Source organism: Schistocerca nitens, chromosome 9 (assembly GCF_023898315.1).
Source record: "Schistocerca nitens isolate TAMUIC-IGC-003100 chromosome 9, iqSchNite1.1, whole genome shotgun sequence".
Classification (NCBI taxonomy): domain Eukaryota; kingdom Metazoa; phylum Arthropoda; class Insecta; order Orthoptera; family Acrididae; genus Schistocerca; species Schistocerca nitens.
The window spans coordinates 502,879,933-502,899,120 of NC_064622.1; the positions used below are offsets into that span (position 1 = coordinate 502,879,933).

The 19,188-nt window shown below is 41.2% G+C and overlaps 1 protein-coding gene across 1 annotated transcript in view; it reads left to right on the plus strand.

The window, feature by feature from the left end:
* LOC126203482 (lysine-specific demethylase lid) overlaps positions 1-18,498 on the plus strand; it is a 51,903-nt gene extending 33,405 nt beyond the window's left edge. The window contains exon 2 of the mRNA XM_049937804.1: positions 14,769-18,498. Within this exon, the coding sequence (XP_049793761.1) occupies positions 14,769-14,792 (24 nt within the window). The 3' untranslated portion in view covers positions 14,793-18,498. The remainder of the gene's footprint in view (positions 1-14,768) is intronic.
* Positions 18,499-19,188: the final 690 nt, after the last annotated feature.

Consider the following 19,188-nt stretch of genomic DNA (forward strand, 5'->3'; position numbering starts at 1 on the left):
GAGTTTGGCTAGCGACAGGAGCTTTTATGACTAGTCCAGTGACCAGCGCCCTGGTGGTGGCTGGTGTCCCTCCACTGTAGATCAGACGTGTACGACTGCTCGCCAGTTATGCAGCACACATTCGTAGTTCCCCTGAGCATCCGTATTACCGTGTCCTTTTCCAACCGCGGCAGTCCATCTCCCGCATCAGCGGCCCATGTCGGGCCTAATGGTTGCGGTTTGCGTGCGGTCCCTTGTCTCCGAACTGGAGTCCTTCCCTTTACCACCTCTACTTGCAGTCCACTCACGTACACCTCCATGGTATATGCCTCGGCCCCAGCTTTGTCTGGACCTTTCACGTGGCCCTAAGGACTTCATTAACCCTGCAGATATCCGTTGTCACTTCCTCTCGATTCTTGACATGTTCCAGAGCTCTAAAGTGGTTTACACTGACGGCTCGATGGCTGATGGTCACGTTGGCTTTTTCTACGTTCACGGCGGCCATATTGTACAACGTTCCTTACCCGATGCCAGCAGCATTTTCACTGCAGTGCTGATGGCCATTTCTTGTGCACTTCAGTATGTCAGTTCATGCCCTGGGGAGTCTTTGCTTTTATGTACTGACTCCTTGAGCAGTCTGAAAACTATCGACCAGTGCTACCCTTGTCATCCTTTGGTAGCGTCCATTCAGGAGTCCATCTATGCCCTGGAATGGTCCAGTCGTTCAGTGGTGTTTGTCTGGACGGGTGGTCACGTCAGAATCCCCGGAAATGAACTTGCTGACAGGCTGTCCAAACAGGCTATACGGAAACCACTTCTGGAGATGGGCATCCGTTCATCTGACCTGCTTTCATTATTACGCCACAAGGTTTTTCAGCTTTGTGAGACGGAATGTCAAAATCTCAGTATGCACAACAAACTGCAAGCCATTAAGGGGACCACGAATGTGTGGAAGTCCTCGATGAGGGCGTTTCGCAGGGACTCTGTGGTTCTCTGCAGGCTCCGCATTGGCCATGCATGGGTGAACCACGGATACCTCCTGCACCGTGAAGACCCACCTCAGTGTTGGTGCATCGCACGGTTAACAGTGGCCCATATTCTTCTGCTATGTCCTTCTTTGGCTGCCCTCCGACTTCATCTTTGGTTTCCGGACTCGTTATCATTGGTTTTAGCAGACAACGCCTCATCAGCTGATTTGGTTTTACGTTTCACCCGTGAGGGTGGGTTTTATCGTTCGATCTGAGTTTTAGCACCTGTCCTTTGTCCCTCTGTGTCCTCCACCCTAGTGCTATTTGGGTGAAGGTTTTAATGTGTTGCAGGGTAGCTGGCTTTTCCTTTTTATTTTCGTGGTTGGCTAGCCACTGTAATCTGCTTCCTTGTTTTACTCTCTTCGAACTGCTTCTTGCATCTCTGTGTTGTTCTCTTGTCCTCTTTTGTTCCTTTTAGTGTTCGTTGCCTTTCCTTCATTCTTGTGGGCTTTCCTTTCATTCCGTTTTGTGTTATATGTCTCGTCTATTTTATTCTCACACTTGTGGCATTGTTTTATTAGGAACAAGGGACCAATGACCTCGTAGTTTGGTCCCTTTCCCCCTCTTTTAAACCAACCAACATTTCTGATACCTCAGCTGTTGCCTCCCTGTGCATGGCTAGGAGTGGTTGCATGTGATTCTGATGCAATGGAACTCCCAGTTGTGGCCAGAGTGCCAGATGGCCCTTACTGTGGCTGTGTGGTGCCCATGGGGAGAGCCCCTGATTAGTGTGGATGGTATCAGGGTTGATGCTTTGCGTATGAAATTAACTGCAAAAAACTGGCCATTCTTCTACAGCTGTCTCTTTGGTTGGCAATGGCTCATTGAATGCTGCTGCTTATGACCCTGCAGCTTTCTCTTCTCTGCCTCACCCTGGGAGGATGTTTAGGCTCGCCGGCTTAGGGTGAAACACTTTCCCTGCTATTTGGTCTGTACTAGAACTGGCTGGGACACTTTCTCTGCCACTAAGTCGTTAATTTTCGTGGAAAATATTGAAGACAAGTTTGATAGTCTCTCAGCAAGATGCGATCGGATTTGTTGATGAGAACTACTACTGCTGCCTAATCTGTAGCCCTTAGTGTTTGTGACCATCTGGGCGACGTCCTGGCATCCGCTACTCCTCACAAGTCTTCAAAAATGGTTTAGGAAGTCATCTTCCATATGGACCTTATTCTTCAAACTGATAAGGAGCTCCACCCCAATCTGGGACGACGAATTGTTTATTTTATTCGGCTTGTTCAGAAATGCTGTAAGGACAATCACAGCAATACTGGCATGTTTATTCTGGCATTTGAGGGAGATACCCTCCTTGAAAAAGTCAAGGCTATATGTTATCAGTGTGATGTGAAGCTATATGAGGTGTTTCCAATGTTTGCATTTCAGACATGTCTTCCCACTGTATGGAGGACCTACTATGTGGTGAGTGTGGTTACCCACTCTGTGAGGGGAGCCCCAGTGTTCTGCTTCCTGTGTGTATTAATTGTCATGACTGTTACTCTCCATGTTCGCCAGACTGCCAGTTTACAAGAAGGAAAACGAGATACAGGAGTATAAATCTCTTGGTCATGTATCCTACACTGATGCTTGTCATAAATATAATTATCTTCACTCTGTGTTGACGACATATGATTTTGCATTTGTTATGTCCTTTTCCCCTTTCTCCCTCCTCCTTACCTCATCCCGCCTTCCTCTTCTATCCCCCTCATATGCAGTTCCCACCGTACCCTCCCCTCTGAGTGCCGCTCTCATTCCCTAGTTGGAGAAGACTTCCCCTTTTATTGCACCCGCTGGTGATAAGGCTCCCTCCCGGGACCTCTCCCCCCGACATCTCCCAGGCTAGAGACTTGCTGCATACCTCTCGTGTGACCCATAAGTCAGTGCACCCTAAGTCCGTCCGCTCCCTCTGTTCTGGATTTTGCAGAAGCCTGCTTTCTTTCTGTGCCCTGCCATCCTCGACCTCCCTCATGAAACAGAGGAGGAGAAGGAGCAGCATAAGTCCCTGGGCCAGACCCCCCCCCCTCTCCCCCCTCTGGTGACGCCTGGAGGTGCAATCTCCCCCCCTCACAACATGAGCCCGACCTCTTATTTATGGATGTCACCGTATCCTCATTGGTGACAAGTGGGGACTCAGCAGTTCTGTCCTGTGCTTATTCAATTTAACTGTGGTGGATACTACTATCACCTATCAGAGTTGCAATCCCCTATTTTCTTTGGTTTGGCAGATTGTGTCATTCTCCAGGAACCCCACTTACTGATGCTCACTTACAGACCCCTCATGGGTTCCGTGCATCTGTTGGAACTGGATCAGCATTTGCATGTTGTCCATATGGACATTGTTAGTACAAGAATTCCCCTTTGTACCACACTGAAAGCAGTTGACATCTGGGTCCACTTGGACTCTGTGGTCATGGTTTGCCATCTCTGTCTCCCTCCTGACAGGCCACCTACACTTGCAACCTGCCATCCTTCAGCAACTCCCCCCTCCCTTCCTCCTCCACGGGGTTTCTAATGCCCATCACCCTATGTGGCACTCAGTCTTCAGGCCACAAATGGCCCATCGGGACCATCCGACCGCCATGTCATCCTCAGTTGAGAATGCGGATAGGAGGGGCGTGTGGTCAGCACACTCCCGGCCATTATGATGGTTTTATTTGACCGGAGCCGCTACTATTCGGTCGAGTAGCTCCTCAGTTGGCATCACGAGGCTGAGTGCACCCCGTAAAATGTGTAATTTTTTCTCCTATCTACGTAATTCTGTAGCTCTCAATTCCTTCGATCAATCAATCATTCATGATAGGAAACACAGTCATAGCTCAGTCACTCAAAATGATTCTGAAATTTTACTTGTTAGAATGAAAGCAGGCGATGATTCTTCTTCTCTGCAGGCTCGTGCTTTACGGCAGTCTGCTAATCTGTACAAATAAAATGCCTCGTATTTTTGGGAGCGTTGTATAATCAGTCGGGAAACCTCAGATGGTTCAAATGGTTCAAATGGCTCTGAGCACTATGGGACTTAACATCTATGGTCAAACCTCAGATCAAGCGGATATTTGGCTTTGATGAAGTTTAACCTTCCGAAGAAATAATGGAGCTCTTGGATTATTAAATGCAGGTTCGTATCCAGTCTTTCGGAAGTTCCCTTCTGATTAACAACTACGCAATATATCGATGAATATCATTAATTCTCAAAAGTCGAATACACACCTTTTGTGTGAAGGAGCCATATATATGTATTTCACTTTTAATCGTACAATTTCGTATCCGTTATCTTCTGTCACAAATCTCAATAATCAGATTACCGTTCTTCAAACAAAGCTGAGGCTAATCGGCACGAAGACAATCTCGGAAGCTCTCTTTCTTTTTTTCTAACAACCACCAGAGAGAGTACTACAAAGAATACATATGCGCTCATGGCATAGCTATTGTATGAACTACTTTTTGCATGGATTCTGCGAGTATGAAGATAGAAAATTAGTAAACGTCATTCAAGGGTAGAATTGTATCTGAATAATTCATCGAATATAAAGAGATATTACAAATGACAGCAGCGCATGGCGGCCTGGATGGTCACCCATCCAAGTGCCGGCCACACACGACAGCGCTTAACTTCGGTGATCTCACGGGAACCGATGTATCCACTGCGGCAAGGCTGTTGCCCACCCTATATGTGGCAGTACTTTTTCGTCTAGTCGGGGGCTCCTCATTGACCAGTTTCTTGTGGACCATGACCTGTGACTTCTTAATAATGGTTCCTCTTCTCATTTCAGTGCTGCCTAGGGCACCTTCTCTGCCATTGATCTGTTGCTTACTTTCCCTCCTCTTCTTCTTTCCTGATACTGGTCACCGCATGATGACCTCTGGAAATACCTCCCAGGTCATGTTTATGCCTTCGTCAGGTTGTATCAATGAAGTTGTTCAACTCTGGTTGTACTATCTTTAAACATCCCGTGCCAAAGCCTGTTACTTAATCAAACGGAGGAAGGGGATGTATTGCATTGTCTCCTCCCTAGGTTCTTCTGTTCCTTTTTCATGGGTGTGGGCTACATTCCGCACCCTTCACGGTTGTCAGTGGCAGTCTTCCATTCCAGGCCTTTCCCTTCCAGGTAGCTTTTGTATACAGACCCTTCAGTTCTTACGGAACACCTCGTGACCCATTTTGTGATGGCATCGGCATCATTGCACTATTCAGCTGCTTTCCTCCTCTGGAAACTGTGGGTTGAAGCTTCCCACTATTGTTTTACCCCTTGTCAGGTGAAATCTTAACAATGAATCTTGTACTAAATGGGATCTTCTTTTCCCCTCTCAGTGGACAGACATTATTATGGTTGCTACTCTTAAGCCTGACAAGGATCCGTTGTTCCTGATAATTATTGGCCAGTCAGTCTGATTAAAGTCCCGTGCAAGTTATTTGAATGGACAGTGGCTTGTCGGCTCAGTTGGGTTCTTATATCTCCTTACCAGTGTATCTTTTAGGAGGGATGGTCTCCAGTCGATCATCTGCTTCGATTGGGAACACAGTTCGGTAGGCGTTTTTTCAGCACTGCTATGTAGTTGCAGTTTTCTTTGATCTTCATAAGGCCTGTGACACAGCTTGGTGCTATCACATCTTACTTACCCTGCACAAGTGACTTCTTCAGGGCCCTCTCCCAATTTCTATTCGCCACTTTCTGTCACACAGCTCATTCAGTGTTTGGGTTGACACCATTCTCAGCTCTCTGCAGACCCCAGGGCTCAATATTAAGTGCCCTTTTTCCCATCACTATTAATGGTATTGTGCCATCTGCCAGTCCTTGGTCAGCCCTGCTTTGTATGTGGATGGTTTCTGTATTTGGGCTAGCTCCCACTCTGTCATCTTTATGGAACAATAGCTCCATGATGCCATCCAGCGTACTTCTGCATGGACACCTTCACAAGGTTTTTAATCCTCTCTCCTTAAGCCGAGGGTGGTGCATTTTTTTTGTCGTCATGCTACTGTCCGTACTGATCCGGAGCTCTACCTCGATGCGCAGCATCTGACTGTGGTCACCCAGTTCAGTTTCTTAGGTCTTCTTTCTGCCAACAAGCTAACATGGTTGCTCCATTGTCTGCCTTCTGATGGTTGGCTGTTTTCATAAACTCAATTTCTTCACTTTCTTGCCCACATCTCGTGGGGCACAGATCGTTCTACTCTTCGCCACCTTTATTGGGCATTAATTCTGTCTCGTGTGAACTATGTTTGTCAAGTTAATGGTTCAACTGCCCCTTCCACGCTGCTCCTCTTCGACCTGGTTCACCATTATTGGTATCCATTTAGCCACCGGTGCCTTTTACACAAGCCCTGTGGATAATGTATTTTGCTGGACTGCCAGCACCTTTTGGCCCTTCGCATAAAATGCTGCCTCCCACTTTTCTCGTCTCGGAGGTTAGGAGACAACCCTCTCCTGGTTATGTCCTTTTGGATTTTCTTTGTGAAATTGGTTTGTTCTCTGTGATCTAAGTACCTGAATTTCCCTCTGAAATTGGAGTTCCTTAGTTAGCATTGGCATCGGTTAAGGAGGCCTTGGTCTTGCCTCCACACTGGCTAGAATTCCCTGCCCCCCCCCCCTCCCCCCTTTTCCTCCATTTTGTCTGGTCCTTTGTGCTGTTTCGCCATTTCTTGTGTCTTCCTCTCCTGGTGTTGTCTCTTTGTGTCATGATCGTGGTATGGAATTGGGATCGGGAAAGCTCGGCAACAGTGCTGGTGCCCCAACACACGTAGTGTGTCTGTGGTGCCCATGTTGTCAACATTCCTCCCCCCCCCCCCCCTGCTCTCCCTCCTGTTCTTTATTTATGTAGTTCCTCCCTACGCTTCTGCCATCTTAGGTCATGACCTTGCAATGAGCCAACCAACGAACCAAACTGCCCTCAATCCGATAATCTAGCTGCAGTGCTATGGTGGACACTAGTGGATTGGTTACCATCTGGAGTATAAATAGTACTCCTACTATGATTCATGTCTACTCTTGGTTTGTGAGTCAAGCTCTTGCTACATGAATAGAAGTAGAGTGATCAGTTTCAGAGCTTTGTTTGCAACTGCACCAACTAGGTGAACAGATGTTAACCCTTAGCCGCTTGGTCTGAGCGGATGCCAAAAGTGTTGACAGAGTAGTTCTTCCAATCTCTCTGCCTTTGGGAACTGACACTCCTCTTCCACCTTTGAGACCATTTTATCTGTAATCCTAGGCAGAGGCCCTCACAAGGTGCTACCATCCAGAGCCAGATGGATCCAGGTTTTTTAAAGAGTTTTTTCTCCTACCCCTCCTCATTCCTCAGCATTCGCGATATGAGACCGCAGGCCTTTGCCATAATAATAATGACAGTAATAATAATGGTTATTATTATAATAACAATAGTTATCAGCTCTACCAATCTACCATTTTTCTATAACACCATATTTCAAAAGATTCACTTCTATATAGTGCTGCACAGAGACTGATACCTTTTGAAAAAACTTTTGAACTCTTAAATTTATATTTGTTTGTAAAGTATTGCTCTTTTTCAGAAATTCTTTTGCTTGTATTCCCAGTTAGCATTTTACATCCTTTTTGCTTTAGCCTCACATTTCTTTAATGTTCATCCTCTAACCTGCAATGCCTGACAGATTGAAATTGTGTGCCAGACCAGTGCTCGAAGTCAGAACTTTGCCTTTAAGTGCAGTGCTTGTACTAACAGAGCTACTCAGGCACGACTTGTGACCTGCCCTTGCAGCTTTACTTCTGTCAATATCTCTCTCTTACCTTCCAAACTTCAAAGATATTATCTTGCATACCCTCATACCTTGCGTGACTAGGGGATGGAGGAGTCTACAAAAAAAAAAATTCTTAGTATTATTGTTGAGCAATGAAAAGCCTCTATTAGTAAGCTATAAAATATGTTTTCTATGCATTGCTAAGGTACTTCATGCAAATATTGAGATAATTTCTTGGCTAAGGCCATAGCAGTTTCTTTCTCTTTCCTTGCCCAACTTGGATATAGTTAAGGTGAAAGAACATCCGTGAACTTAAAGGGAGCTTGGTGCTGCTGTTTCATGCGTCTGCCACAACCAATCATGTAACACAATTTTGTATACATGGCATTGGCAGTGCCTCAGTGTTGCCATAGCTCTGTTGACACTGGCAGCCTTTTGTGCTTCATGGTTAAAAACTGGTAGCAGCACTCCAGCTGTTGGGCCCTTATCTTGCTGTATGAAGTGTTGTGCTCAGTCGCTGGTGTTGTCCACATCAGTGATATTAATTTCTAATTTTCCATCCATTGTGGATAAATCTTATGGTCTCTTTATTGAACACAGATAAAGGATTATAACAGATTTCCAAATTGACATGTCTCTTCGGAAACTATTGTGAGGACAAGGAGAGAATTATTTGATCAGGCAGTGAAAGGCTAGCTCTTAGTTCATAAATACCCTTATTTTGTAACACACTCCCCTTTTAGGACAGTGCTAATTATCCAATATCCATTGAATAGATTCGGTCCTTTAAGTATGTTTCTGGAAGATCTGCAAAATCTCCAACTCCAGTCTCTTCATTTTCAAGCCAGAACTCTGTAGATGTTAGTGGATGTCAGACTGTCAGATCAGGCGAGTAGAAGGATGGGTGTTTTAACTATTTGATGTACTAATCCCCATGTTATCCTGCTGCCAAACCACATTTGTTGGCTACTGCATTATCCTGATTATTCATCTTTCCTTCTTTTGAAGTTCAGGCTGCTCGTTATAGGTTCTTCGCATTTAGTTGGTCCAGAATACTCACTTAGTATTTTTTGTATATTGTTTTTAAGGAAGAAAGAAGTCCATTTGCATTTCACAAAATCTTTCTAGCAGATGAAATTGGCTTCACCATTTTGGTGTTAACTCATTGGCTTCTACCTACTGCTGTAATTCACATTTTTCATGTGAAAATAAGTTGTCTGCATCCTGTTCACAACAACAAATCTGCACACACGTGCAATAATTAGGATGGTTTCTAAGTTGTGACAGTCACTCGTAAGAAAAGTGTTTTGCATTTGCTGTTGTCATTGTCGAACAAATTCATCATACATCCTTTACAGAGTTTCTTATTATTAGTTCTGGATTTAAAATATACCATACTTTTTTTGTCGATATGCTTATAGTGCCAGCTATTACAGGAACCTCTAATCAGTGGTCATCCGCTTGTTGTGTGCTATCATTCTTTACCAACCAAATCAGGCAGAGTAGGTGTTAAGACACTCATCTCATATTCATGAGAATGGAATTTGCTCTGTCTGATCAATCCAATTTAGGTTTCTGTGGTTTTTCTAAATTTCAGCAAATTCTGGGATGGTTTTTCTGTAAGGCTATGGCCAACCATTTCCCATATCCTCAGAAAAAAGATTCTTATAAATTTAACAGTGTAGGAAGAGATAGTTTGGTACTTAAAAACTGTAAAGAAGACATGTTAAGTTGCAGTCATACACAATTAAGACACTTTTTGGTCATCAGTCTACTGACTGGTTTGATGCGGCCCGCCACGAATTCCTTTCCTGTGCTAACCTCTTTATCTCAGAGTAGCACTTGCAACCTACATCCTCAATTATTTGCTTGACATATTCCAATCTCTGTCTTCCTCTACAGTTTTTGCCCTCTACAGCTCCCTCTAGTACCATGGAAGTCATTCCCTCATGTCTTAGCAGATGTCCTATCATCCTGTCCCTTCTCCTTATCAGTGTTTTCCACATATTCCTTTCCTCTCCGATTCTGCGTAGAACCTCCTCATTCCTTACCTTATCAGTCCACCTAATTTTCAACATTCGTCTATAACACCACATCTCAAATGCTTCGATTCTCTTCTCTTCCGGTTTTCCCACAGTCCATGTTTCACTACCATACAATGCTGTACTCCAGACGTACATCCTCAGAAATTTCTTCCTCAAATTAAGGCCGGTATTTGATATTAGTAGACTTCTCTTGGCCAGAAATGCCTTTTTCGCCATAGCGAGTCTGCTTTTGATGTCCTCCTTGCTCCGTCCGTCATTGGTTATTTTACTGCCTAGGTAGCAGAATTCCTTAACTTCATTGACTTGGTGACCATCAATCCTGATGTTAAGTTTCTCACTGTTCTCATTTCTACTACTTCTCATTACCTTCGTCTTTCTCCGATTTACTCTCAAACCATACTGTGTACTCATTAGACTGTTCATTCCGTTCAGCAGATCATTTAATTCTTCTTCAGTTTCACTCAGGATAGCAATGTCATCAGCGAATCGTATCATTGATATCCTTTCACCTTGTATTTTAATTCCACTCCTGAACCTTTCTTTTATTTCCATCATTGCTTCCTCGATGTACAGATTGAAGAGTAGGGGCGAAAGGCTACAGCCTTGTCTTACACCCTTCTTAATACGAGCACTTCGTTCTTGATTGTCCACTCTTATTATTCCCTCTTGGTTGTTGTTCATATTGTATATGACCCGTCTCTCCCTATAGCTTACCCCTACTTTTTTCAGAATCTCGAACAGCTTGCACCATTTTATATTGTCGAACGCTTTTTCCAGGTCGACAAATCCTATGAAAGTGTCTTGATTTTTCTTTAGCCTTGCTTCCATTATTAGCCGTAACGTCAGAATTGCCTCTCTCGTCCGTTTACTTTTCCTAAAGCCAAACTGATCGTCACCTAGCGCATTCTCAATTTTCTTTCCCATTCTTCTGTATATTATTCTTGCAAGCAGCTTCGATGCATGAGCTGTTAAGCTGATTGTGCGATAATTCTCGCACTTGTCAGCTCTTGCCGTCTTCGGAATTGTGTGGAAGATGCTTTTCCGAAAGTCAGATGGTATGTCGCCAGACTCGTATATTCTACACACCAACGTGAATAGTCGTTTTGTTGCCACTTCCCCCAATGATTTTAGAAATTCTGATGGAATGTTATCTATCCCTTCTGCCTTATTTGACCGTAAGTCCTCCAAAGCTCTTTTAAATTCCGATTCTAATACTGGATACCCTATCTCTTCTAAATCAACTCCTGTTTCTTCTCCTATCACACCAGACAAATCTTCACCCTCACAGAGGCTTTCAATGTATTCTTTCCATCTATCTGCTCTCTCCTCTGCATTTAACAGTGGAATTCCTGTTGCACTCTTAATGTTACCACCGCTGCTTTTAATGTCACCAAAGGTTGTTTTGACTTTCCTGTATGCTGAGTCTGTCCTTCCGACAATCGTATCTTTTTCGATGTCTTCACATTTTTCCTACAGCCGTTTCGTCTTAGCTTCCCTGCACTTCCTATTTATTTCATTCCTCAGTGACTTGTAATTCTGTATTCCTGATTTTCCCGGAACATGTTTGTACTTCCTCCTTTCATCAATCAACTGAAGTATTTCTTCTGTTACCCATGATTTCTTCGCAGCTACCTTCTTTGTACCTATGTTTTCCTTCCCAACTTCCGTGATGGCCCTTTTTAGAGATGTCCATTCCTCTTCAACTGTACTGCCTACTGCGCTATTCCTTATTGCTGTGTCTATAGCGTTAGAGAACGTATCTCGTCATTCCTTAGTACTTCCGTATCCCACTTCTTTGCGTATTGATTCTTCCTGACTAATGTCTTGAACTTCAGCCTACTCTTCATCACTACTATATTGTGATCTGAGTCTATATCTGCTCCTGGGTACGCCTTACAATCCAGTATCTGATTTCGGAATCTCTGTCTGACCATGATTTAATCTAATTGAAATCTTCCTGTATCTCCCGGCCTTTTCCAAGTATACCTCCTCCTTTTGTGATTCTTGAACAGGGTATTCGCTATTACTAGCTGAAACTTGTTACAGAACTCAATTAGTCTTTCTCCTCTTTCATTCCTCGTCCCAAGCCCATATTCTCCTGTAACCTTTTCTTGTACTCCTTCCCCTACAACTGCATTCCAGTCGCCCATGACTATTAGATTTTCGTCCCCCTTTACATACTGCATTACCCTTTCAATATCCTCATACACTTCCTCTATCTGTTCATCTTCAGCTTGCGACGTCGGCGTGTATACCTGAACTATCGTCGGTGTTGGTCTGCTGTCTATTCTGATTAGAACAACGCGGTCACTGAACTGTTCACAGTAACACACCGCTGCCCTACCTTCCTATTCCTAACAAATCCTACACCTGTTATACCATTTTCTGCTGCTGTTGATATTACCCAAAGCATATGGGTGCAGCCTTCATTAGCAAAAGAGCAACAGAGAAACACACACCATTCTTGCACACAATTACGCACATGTGACTGCTAACTTCAGCAGCTCTGGCCAGAGTGCAACTGTCATGTGGGGTGGCAGCAGTAATCTGGAAGGGTCGGGGAAGGGGAAGGAGTAGTAGTGTACAGTGGGGAACTTACAAATTTCATATGTACTGTATGTATTTAGAGATACTGGTTTTCACTGTGTGAAGTGTTCCCTTTATGAATAAATAAGTAGGCCCAAATAAATTGTTTCAATTTTTGGTTGTGACTGTTCAGTGTCCTTCATACAGCTCTGCCTCAACAAAAATAAAATTGTGTTTGAAGTTCTCATAATTTTTTGTTAATGTGACAGTTGAAGTAGTGTTGTTGTGTATGCTTCATTCAAAAGTATGAACTGGGATACCATGCCAAATCATTTGATTTAGAAGGTTTATCATCAATGGAAACTCGTGAGGCCCAGCAGCCTCATTTTAAACATTCAGTAAACAAGCCTCCAGATTTAAACGTGATTGTACTTGCATTGGGAATGTTCCACATAAACGGTGTCCTAATATTGCAGTCATAGATGAAACATTGAAAAAGTGTATAATATTGATTTTTATTTGAAAAAGCTGTATCAAACAGCTGATGTTATAGATGTAACTAAAGAGAGCACAGTGCCTTTTACCTTGAGCATTACCCATCAGAAAACTTTGCACATAATGGGTGATGCATTTGTTGAAGAATGACTAGAAGTCTGTTTTAAGTAGGATCCAACTTTGTACCAAACCCTGCCTGGATGAGCTGTGGGCCCACTATTTCTTATCAGAAACAAAATGCAATCAAAACAGTGGATGGGTGCAGGGGCCCTTCACCGTAATAGTGAAGTTGATTTTATCTGCTGGAAGGGTTGTGGTCATTGTTCCCTGGGTTGCAAAACGTGTTCTTATCGATTGTGTTGCAATGAGTAAAACCATAGCTGACAGTGACCTTCCTCTAACATTTTCTCCTCCTGTGAGAAACTATTCCACATCAAGGCATCCTGGAGCAGTAAAGTGACTGAGCTTTCAGGTTGGAATAAGGAAAAGATAGATTGCTGATCACCATAAAAATGACATGTTGACTTGCAGACATGCACAACAGTTGTGTGTGAGGTGTGCTTGCTTGCGTGTGCGCAGTAATTGAAGCAGTTTTTTGGATCAATTGACACATTTCAGTGCCTTTCTGCACTTGACATTGTTGTACTGGAAGATGGAGTGCTATAATTTCATCAGTTGACACTAGCGATCCCAGGGATAATTGCAGTGGGAAAGGAATTGCATTGTTGGCTGAACACTTAAAGTGGTCCCTAGTACTGTTCTAATTTAGTGTGACACAGTAACAGCAGCTTTAAAGAGATTCTCTCTCACACGTGTGGGGCAAGCTGATTGCTATGGCTGTCTTGAAGCCAGGGCACTGTAATGCCTTTTTTCCAAACAGTGTAAAAGAGGGCCTTAAACTGAAAGTGAACTGTCATCTTACTTGGGTTATTAAGACTAATAGATTGATCAGCTATGCTTGATACACATTCCGGGAGTAGTATTCTTCCATTGATAACTTGATTGTGCTCGGCACAGCTGAACTGTACATGTGCTTTTGATTGGTTTAGTTGTAATACATGTGGAAGTCATAAATAGTTTAGCAGTTTCTTAGGTGTAATTTCAGAGCACAGCTTACAAAATGTTAAGTCATTTCTTTACGGGTGATTTCCAGTATTGTGTTTGGAATGCACTATCAGTTTTATATACCTAAGAGACATAGAGAACCTATTTTCCTGCTCCTGATATTGAACAATTTCGTGAACTGTTAGCTCTCGTACCACACTTTGTAACTTTACAGTTGATCATCAACAGGCTGTAGAAGCTTGTCTAATAATGAGGTTTTAATATCTATTCAGACTCTCATATATACTGTCCCAATTTAATTTTTTGAACTTTGCCTGAGGGAGACTGCTTCAAATAGTAAAGTGTTGGTGAGGTTAAATATTGGGTGGTTGCTTCACCTGTAGGATCACAGGAAGGTCCCCTACACATTGAACACTTCGAAGCTCAAGCTGGGGAGCAGTTGTGCTTTTACAGACTGTTTCTCGACTCCTCCTGTGTCGTGTATGGGTCTGGAAGGGTGTCGTGCTTGAAGACCTTGGAAATAGTGTATTGCAAGGACAGGACTACTGTGTTAATTAAGGTTTGTATTGGTAATGGTGAACTGTCACTTTTCACCTGAAACTGTAAGGCTGCAGGTGTAGAAGCAATATAGGATATGACGCCTGTTGCATTATGTTCTTGTAATGCTGTGGCAGTGAAAATTGATATGTGGTGCCTACATGTTATTTTATTTTGCCAGAAAAAGAACAAGACCTTTGCTGTCTTGTTAGCATGGACATAAAGAAACAAGTTAAATGTTTTGTGGGGAACGTTGTTATTTTGAGAGCTCACTTCTGTACTCTTTGGTCTAAAAATTGGAAGAAGAAAACTTTCAAAAATGTCTAAGAATAATGAGTCTTCACAGTTATAAATATATTCTAAGTGTTATCTTTCTTTCTTTTCCAGGACAGTGATATCAGCATATTGTGAGAAAGTGATTGCTAACCAACTGGATTCAAGTTTTGAATCAATTGAAAAGGGGTTAGGTTTTGTGCAGCCGAGCAGACTTGGGAAAACTTTCTTTCCCCAAAGTATCTTGGCATACAAATTGTAATTTGTTTTCTTTTTGGTGTATATTTCATTTTATGGTGGAAAGAACTAGGACATTTTCAAAGTGCCTTAGGGTGAAAATTCACAATTTGGCATATTTTTTTTTTAGTTTCTTGGACTGTTGTCTATCTTTCTTCTTTTTCACATATTGTATCAGTATTCCACCATTAGTTAGTTATTTGATTTATACTAGTACATATTTTTGTGTTAGTTGTATTGGCCTCTGTAATATTTATTAGTGCTGAAAAATCTTGATGTGCATAATCCATTTCCTGTAAGATACCAGTGTTAATGTTAGAGAGAGAATGAGTGAGAGAGAGAGAGAGAGAGAGAGAGAGAGAGAGAGAGAGAAATATTAAATAGGATGTACCTGAGTTTGCAGAACTTTGCAAGTGAAAGATAAAGTGCAGACATTTTTGCATGTTTAAATCCTAGTTTTAACTTACGTGTGGAGGGTAGCGAATAATTTCTTCTGCGTACAAATGCATGTGGATGCCTCTGCTTTACATCTCAGAAAATGATAGTAATTATCTATGATGACGAGTTTTTTTAGACACATGACTTTATCAAATGGCAAGTGAGAATGGCTATGTGCTTCATATTTTGAGATGAAATTTCTCAAGTTTGGTATGCAACGGAAGACAGTGTATTTGTACTGAGATGTTACCTTGTTTCACTTCCCCCCCCCCCCCATCCTTCCTTTATTTTTCTCCTAGTCATGCTGCTCTTTCAAAATATAGCATGTGGAATAAAACAGGGACTAATATTTGCTGTGCAGTGTTTCCACCTTGAGATTTTGATCCACCACAATTTTGTGTTCTGTTCAAAATGTGGAAGGCTTTTGATAAGCAATGTGCAGCATAAATAATTTTATGTAATTTTTAGTTGATGCTCAATTGACACATTGTCAAAAGTTGACAATGAATGAGGATTTAGACAGAAAATAGGAGCAGGAGTTTGACATCCAGCAACCATGTGGTGCTGTTCAGGGCACATAGCTATTTTTACTGTGTCAAAGAGATCCTAGTAACTCTCTCTGCGTGTTAGTTGACAAATTATGATTGCCTACTCATGTATAAAATTCTGGTAGTAGTGCATTTTAACTGGACCATTAATGAGGAGTTACATAAAAAGCTACTTTACAGCATCACATTGCAGGTTCAAAGTATTGCTGTTTTGTTTTATTTGTGTTATGTTTAGCAGAAATTCTTGTGTGTGCAGAGCCTTTTGGTTACCATTTATTGCTCTTTGCAACTAGTTGTTAATTATTTAGTGTAATTGACTGCAATTTTTGTAATCTTTCTTGATAGTCCAACAGTGATATGAAACTTACTGTTCCTTTCTTCAGAAACTACAAATTTCTTGCATTGTGTTTTCCATCACCACTTGTGTTTTGAAACATTGTTATCCTATTAATGAGGTTGTTACATTATTGCATTAGTTGGATATGTGACTGAAAAGAAAATTTTCCTCTGTTGTATGTAACTTCTTCATATTACACTACATAGCAAGGTGGATCATCCGACCATTGAAGAATTTAACATCCAGTCGTGCTACTAATGGTAATGCAAGGATGCTTTTCATATACATGTTATATAGCCATCTCCTATCACACTATTTTACTCTCGTATTTTATTTACAAGTTTTTATAAAAGAAACTTAAGTTACTGGAGTTCAGCTAACTTTTCTTCTTTCCTTTTGGTTCCTTGTTCACATCAGTATGTATTTGTCATAAATCATTTTTTATGTCTTCCACCTCTACGTACAAACATCTTATGCTGTAGTTGGGTCTACCATAATATGCACTGCACTTCATCTTTTGACAATAGACTCTTAATTGGCTACAATTGCAGTGCTGTGTTCTGTTTGTTTCCACCCTTCTGGAAACGTCTTCCATAATAAACAGCATTGTCAAGTGACAGAAAGTAATTCCTTGTTTATTAATTTTATATTTTAAATTTTGTAGTTGCTGGATGTGATATTTCAAGTACCAGTGCAGTTTTTGATTTCTGCCTTGATTTTAAATTTGAAGCCTGAAATCATCCTGTGCATGCATACAGCCATGGATCAATTATTAATGGTTTCTGAAGGCCATTCCTAACACCTAAAGTAGCAAGCATTTCATTGGGGTTTGGTGTCACACTTAATGCCACAGCTCTCCCTCCAGTTGAGCAGCAACACTTGTATGTGAGATGTCAGTTGCATTGCTAAATTTATGTTTGAATGGTATGCAAACATTTATTTTCTTGGAGTGGCAGTAATTTTAAAATAGTTTACCATTATTTTTTGTCTGCAAGTACTCTGGTCTATACATGGTGATTTTTCCAGTATATTGATTTATCAGTGAATTGTTAATTGTTTTATTGATTATTTAATACTTGCTTATATTGTGTACTTGTTCACATACAGTGTTTAGAAAGCAAGTGGATAATATATGTTCTTCCTATTTTGCCCCCCTCACTCCCAGCTTTTGTAACTCCCACAGCATTTTAAACTTGTTACAATCTTCATTACTTTTAAGAATCGTACCTTGTAACAATGTTCATGGTTTTAATTTAATATCTGCTATTCCACAAAACTGTCAGAAATGGTTATCCACTTCATATTTGCCTGTGAGAGGAAATCATTTGTTAACACCTCTAAAACCCTGATGTGTAAGATTATTCATAAAATCAGTGTTTCCTAAGAACTGTGATCTCATTTTAGATGTTTAAGATTCATCAATATATAAATACATGTATTCATTTTCATTCAGAGTTTTTATTTCTTCTAGAGCAATATTTGTATTATTTTTTAATGTGTATAGTTTCTGTAACTTGTGGATTGTCATTAAATACATTAAGAATTTATGTGCTTGTCACTCATAAGATTGTGTGTGCACTAATGCCATTGACTTATTTCAATACTTATACTTCATAAAAATGTAGGCGAAACTCTGGGACAGAGAGCAGACTAGTTATCAGAAAATATAGTTACTGAATATCAGTATATGTAAATAATATTTTCTCTTATTTATGTAACAATTTGGGAAACTATTATGTGTTACACTTGTCAATTTTTGTCTTGTGAAGGGCATGTTTATTTGCTAACACATAATGGAGCCATTGCAATTTCATATTGTACCCAGAATATTACAAGTGTCATGAAAAGGTGTCAAACACTGCTGACGGGAACATTCTCCATGTGTGCGTGTGTACAGAGTCACTTGTAACCAGCTGCTGTACTGTTAAATGTATGGTCTTCCTGTGGTAAACATGTTCTTTTGTAGACATTCAGCTGCAGATTTGCGAAGATGTATTTGTTTTCTATTCCAGAATAGTGAAGTGGAGAAAAGAAAGACAGTTCTCGTAATAAAATTTGTGTTCATGGACGCTCATATCTCTGGGAAGTTGTATTTCTCTTGAGTTAAGCACAGACACAACTGCAACTTGTATTATGCATGCAAAACACATGTCAGTAACATGAGGATGATGCTGGTGAATAATTAGTGTAGTTCCCTTGTATGAAAACTTTATTGCTTTGTAATTATATTTGTCATCTTACTTTTCCACCAAAATGAAATAAAATATTGAGAATATGATTTTAATTTTATTTTTGGACCAAATAAATTTCAACATAAAAAGTTAACTACTTGTGTTGCTTTAAAATGGAGGCAGTGTGTTGCCCTTTCTGTGCATGCACTGGAGCATGTGGATGACTGTACATTGGCAATTTTTGTTTTCTCAATATGTTTGTTTTAATGGCTGAAAAAAAAAGTGGTGCCATAAAAGATGCAAAGGAGATTTGTCCACATATGACATGCATTGTGGACTCCCAAGAATTTAGTGGTACTCAGCTGTTTGTCAGTTATGTCTTACTGCTTTTAATAAGAGCAAGAAAACGAAACTGTAAACCGTCACAAATGGTTTTTTGTGATGCATAAATCTGCTCCAGTTTTAGTCAACAAATCCTTTATTTTGATAAAATAATACACATGATACGGTTTCCAGGATGTAAATTCCATCTTCAGGCACTACAAAAATTAAAGAAAACAAAGAAAGATTCTTCATACAGTTAATTAACATTAAAAGAGCCCATACAAACGTGAACATCAGGTTATATCTTGATTGTGTACGAGAGAGTCATACCAGTCATGTAAAAAGTCCAGCAAATTTATCAAGTAGCATGCAAGATCCTGTACAAGTGAGGCATGAAAAGGTTCAGAGTCAACCAGTACCACACCAGGTAAATGGGACCTAACTGAAAAAATATGAGTGTAACAGCAAACAAGCACACA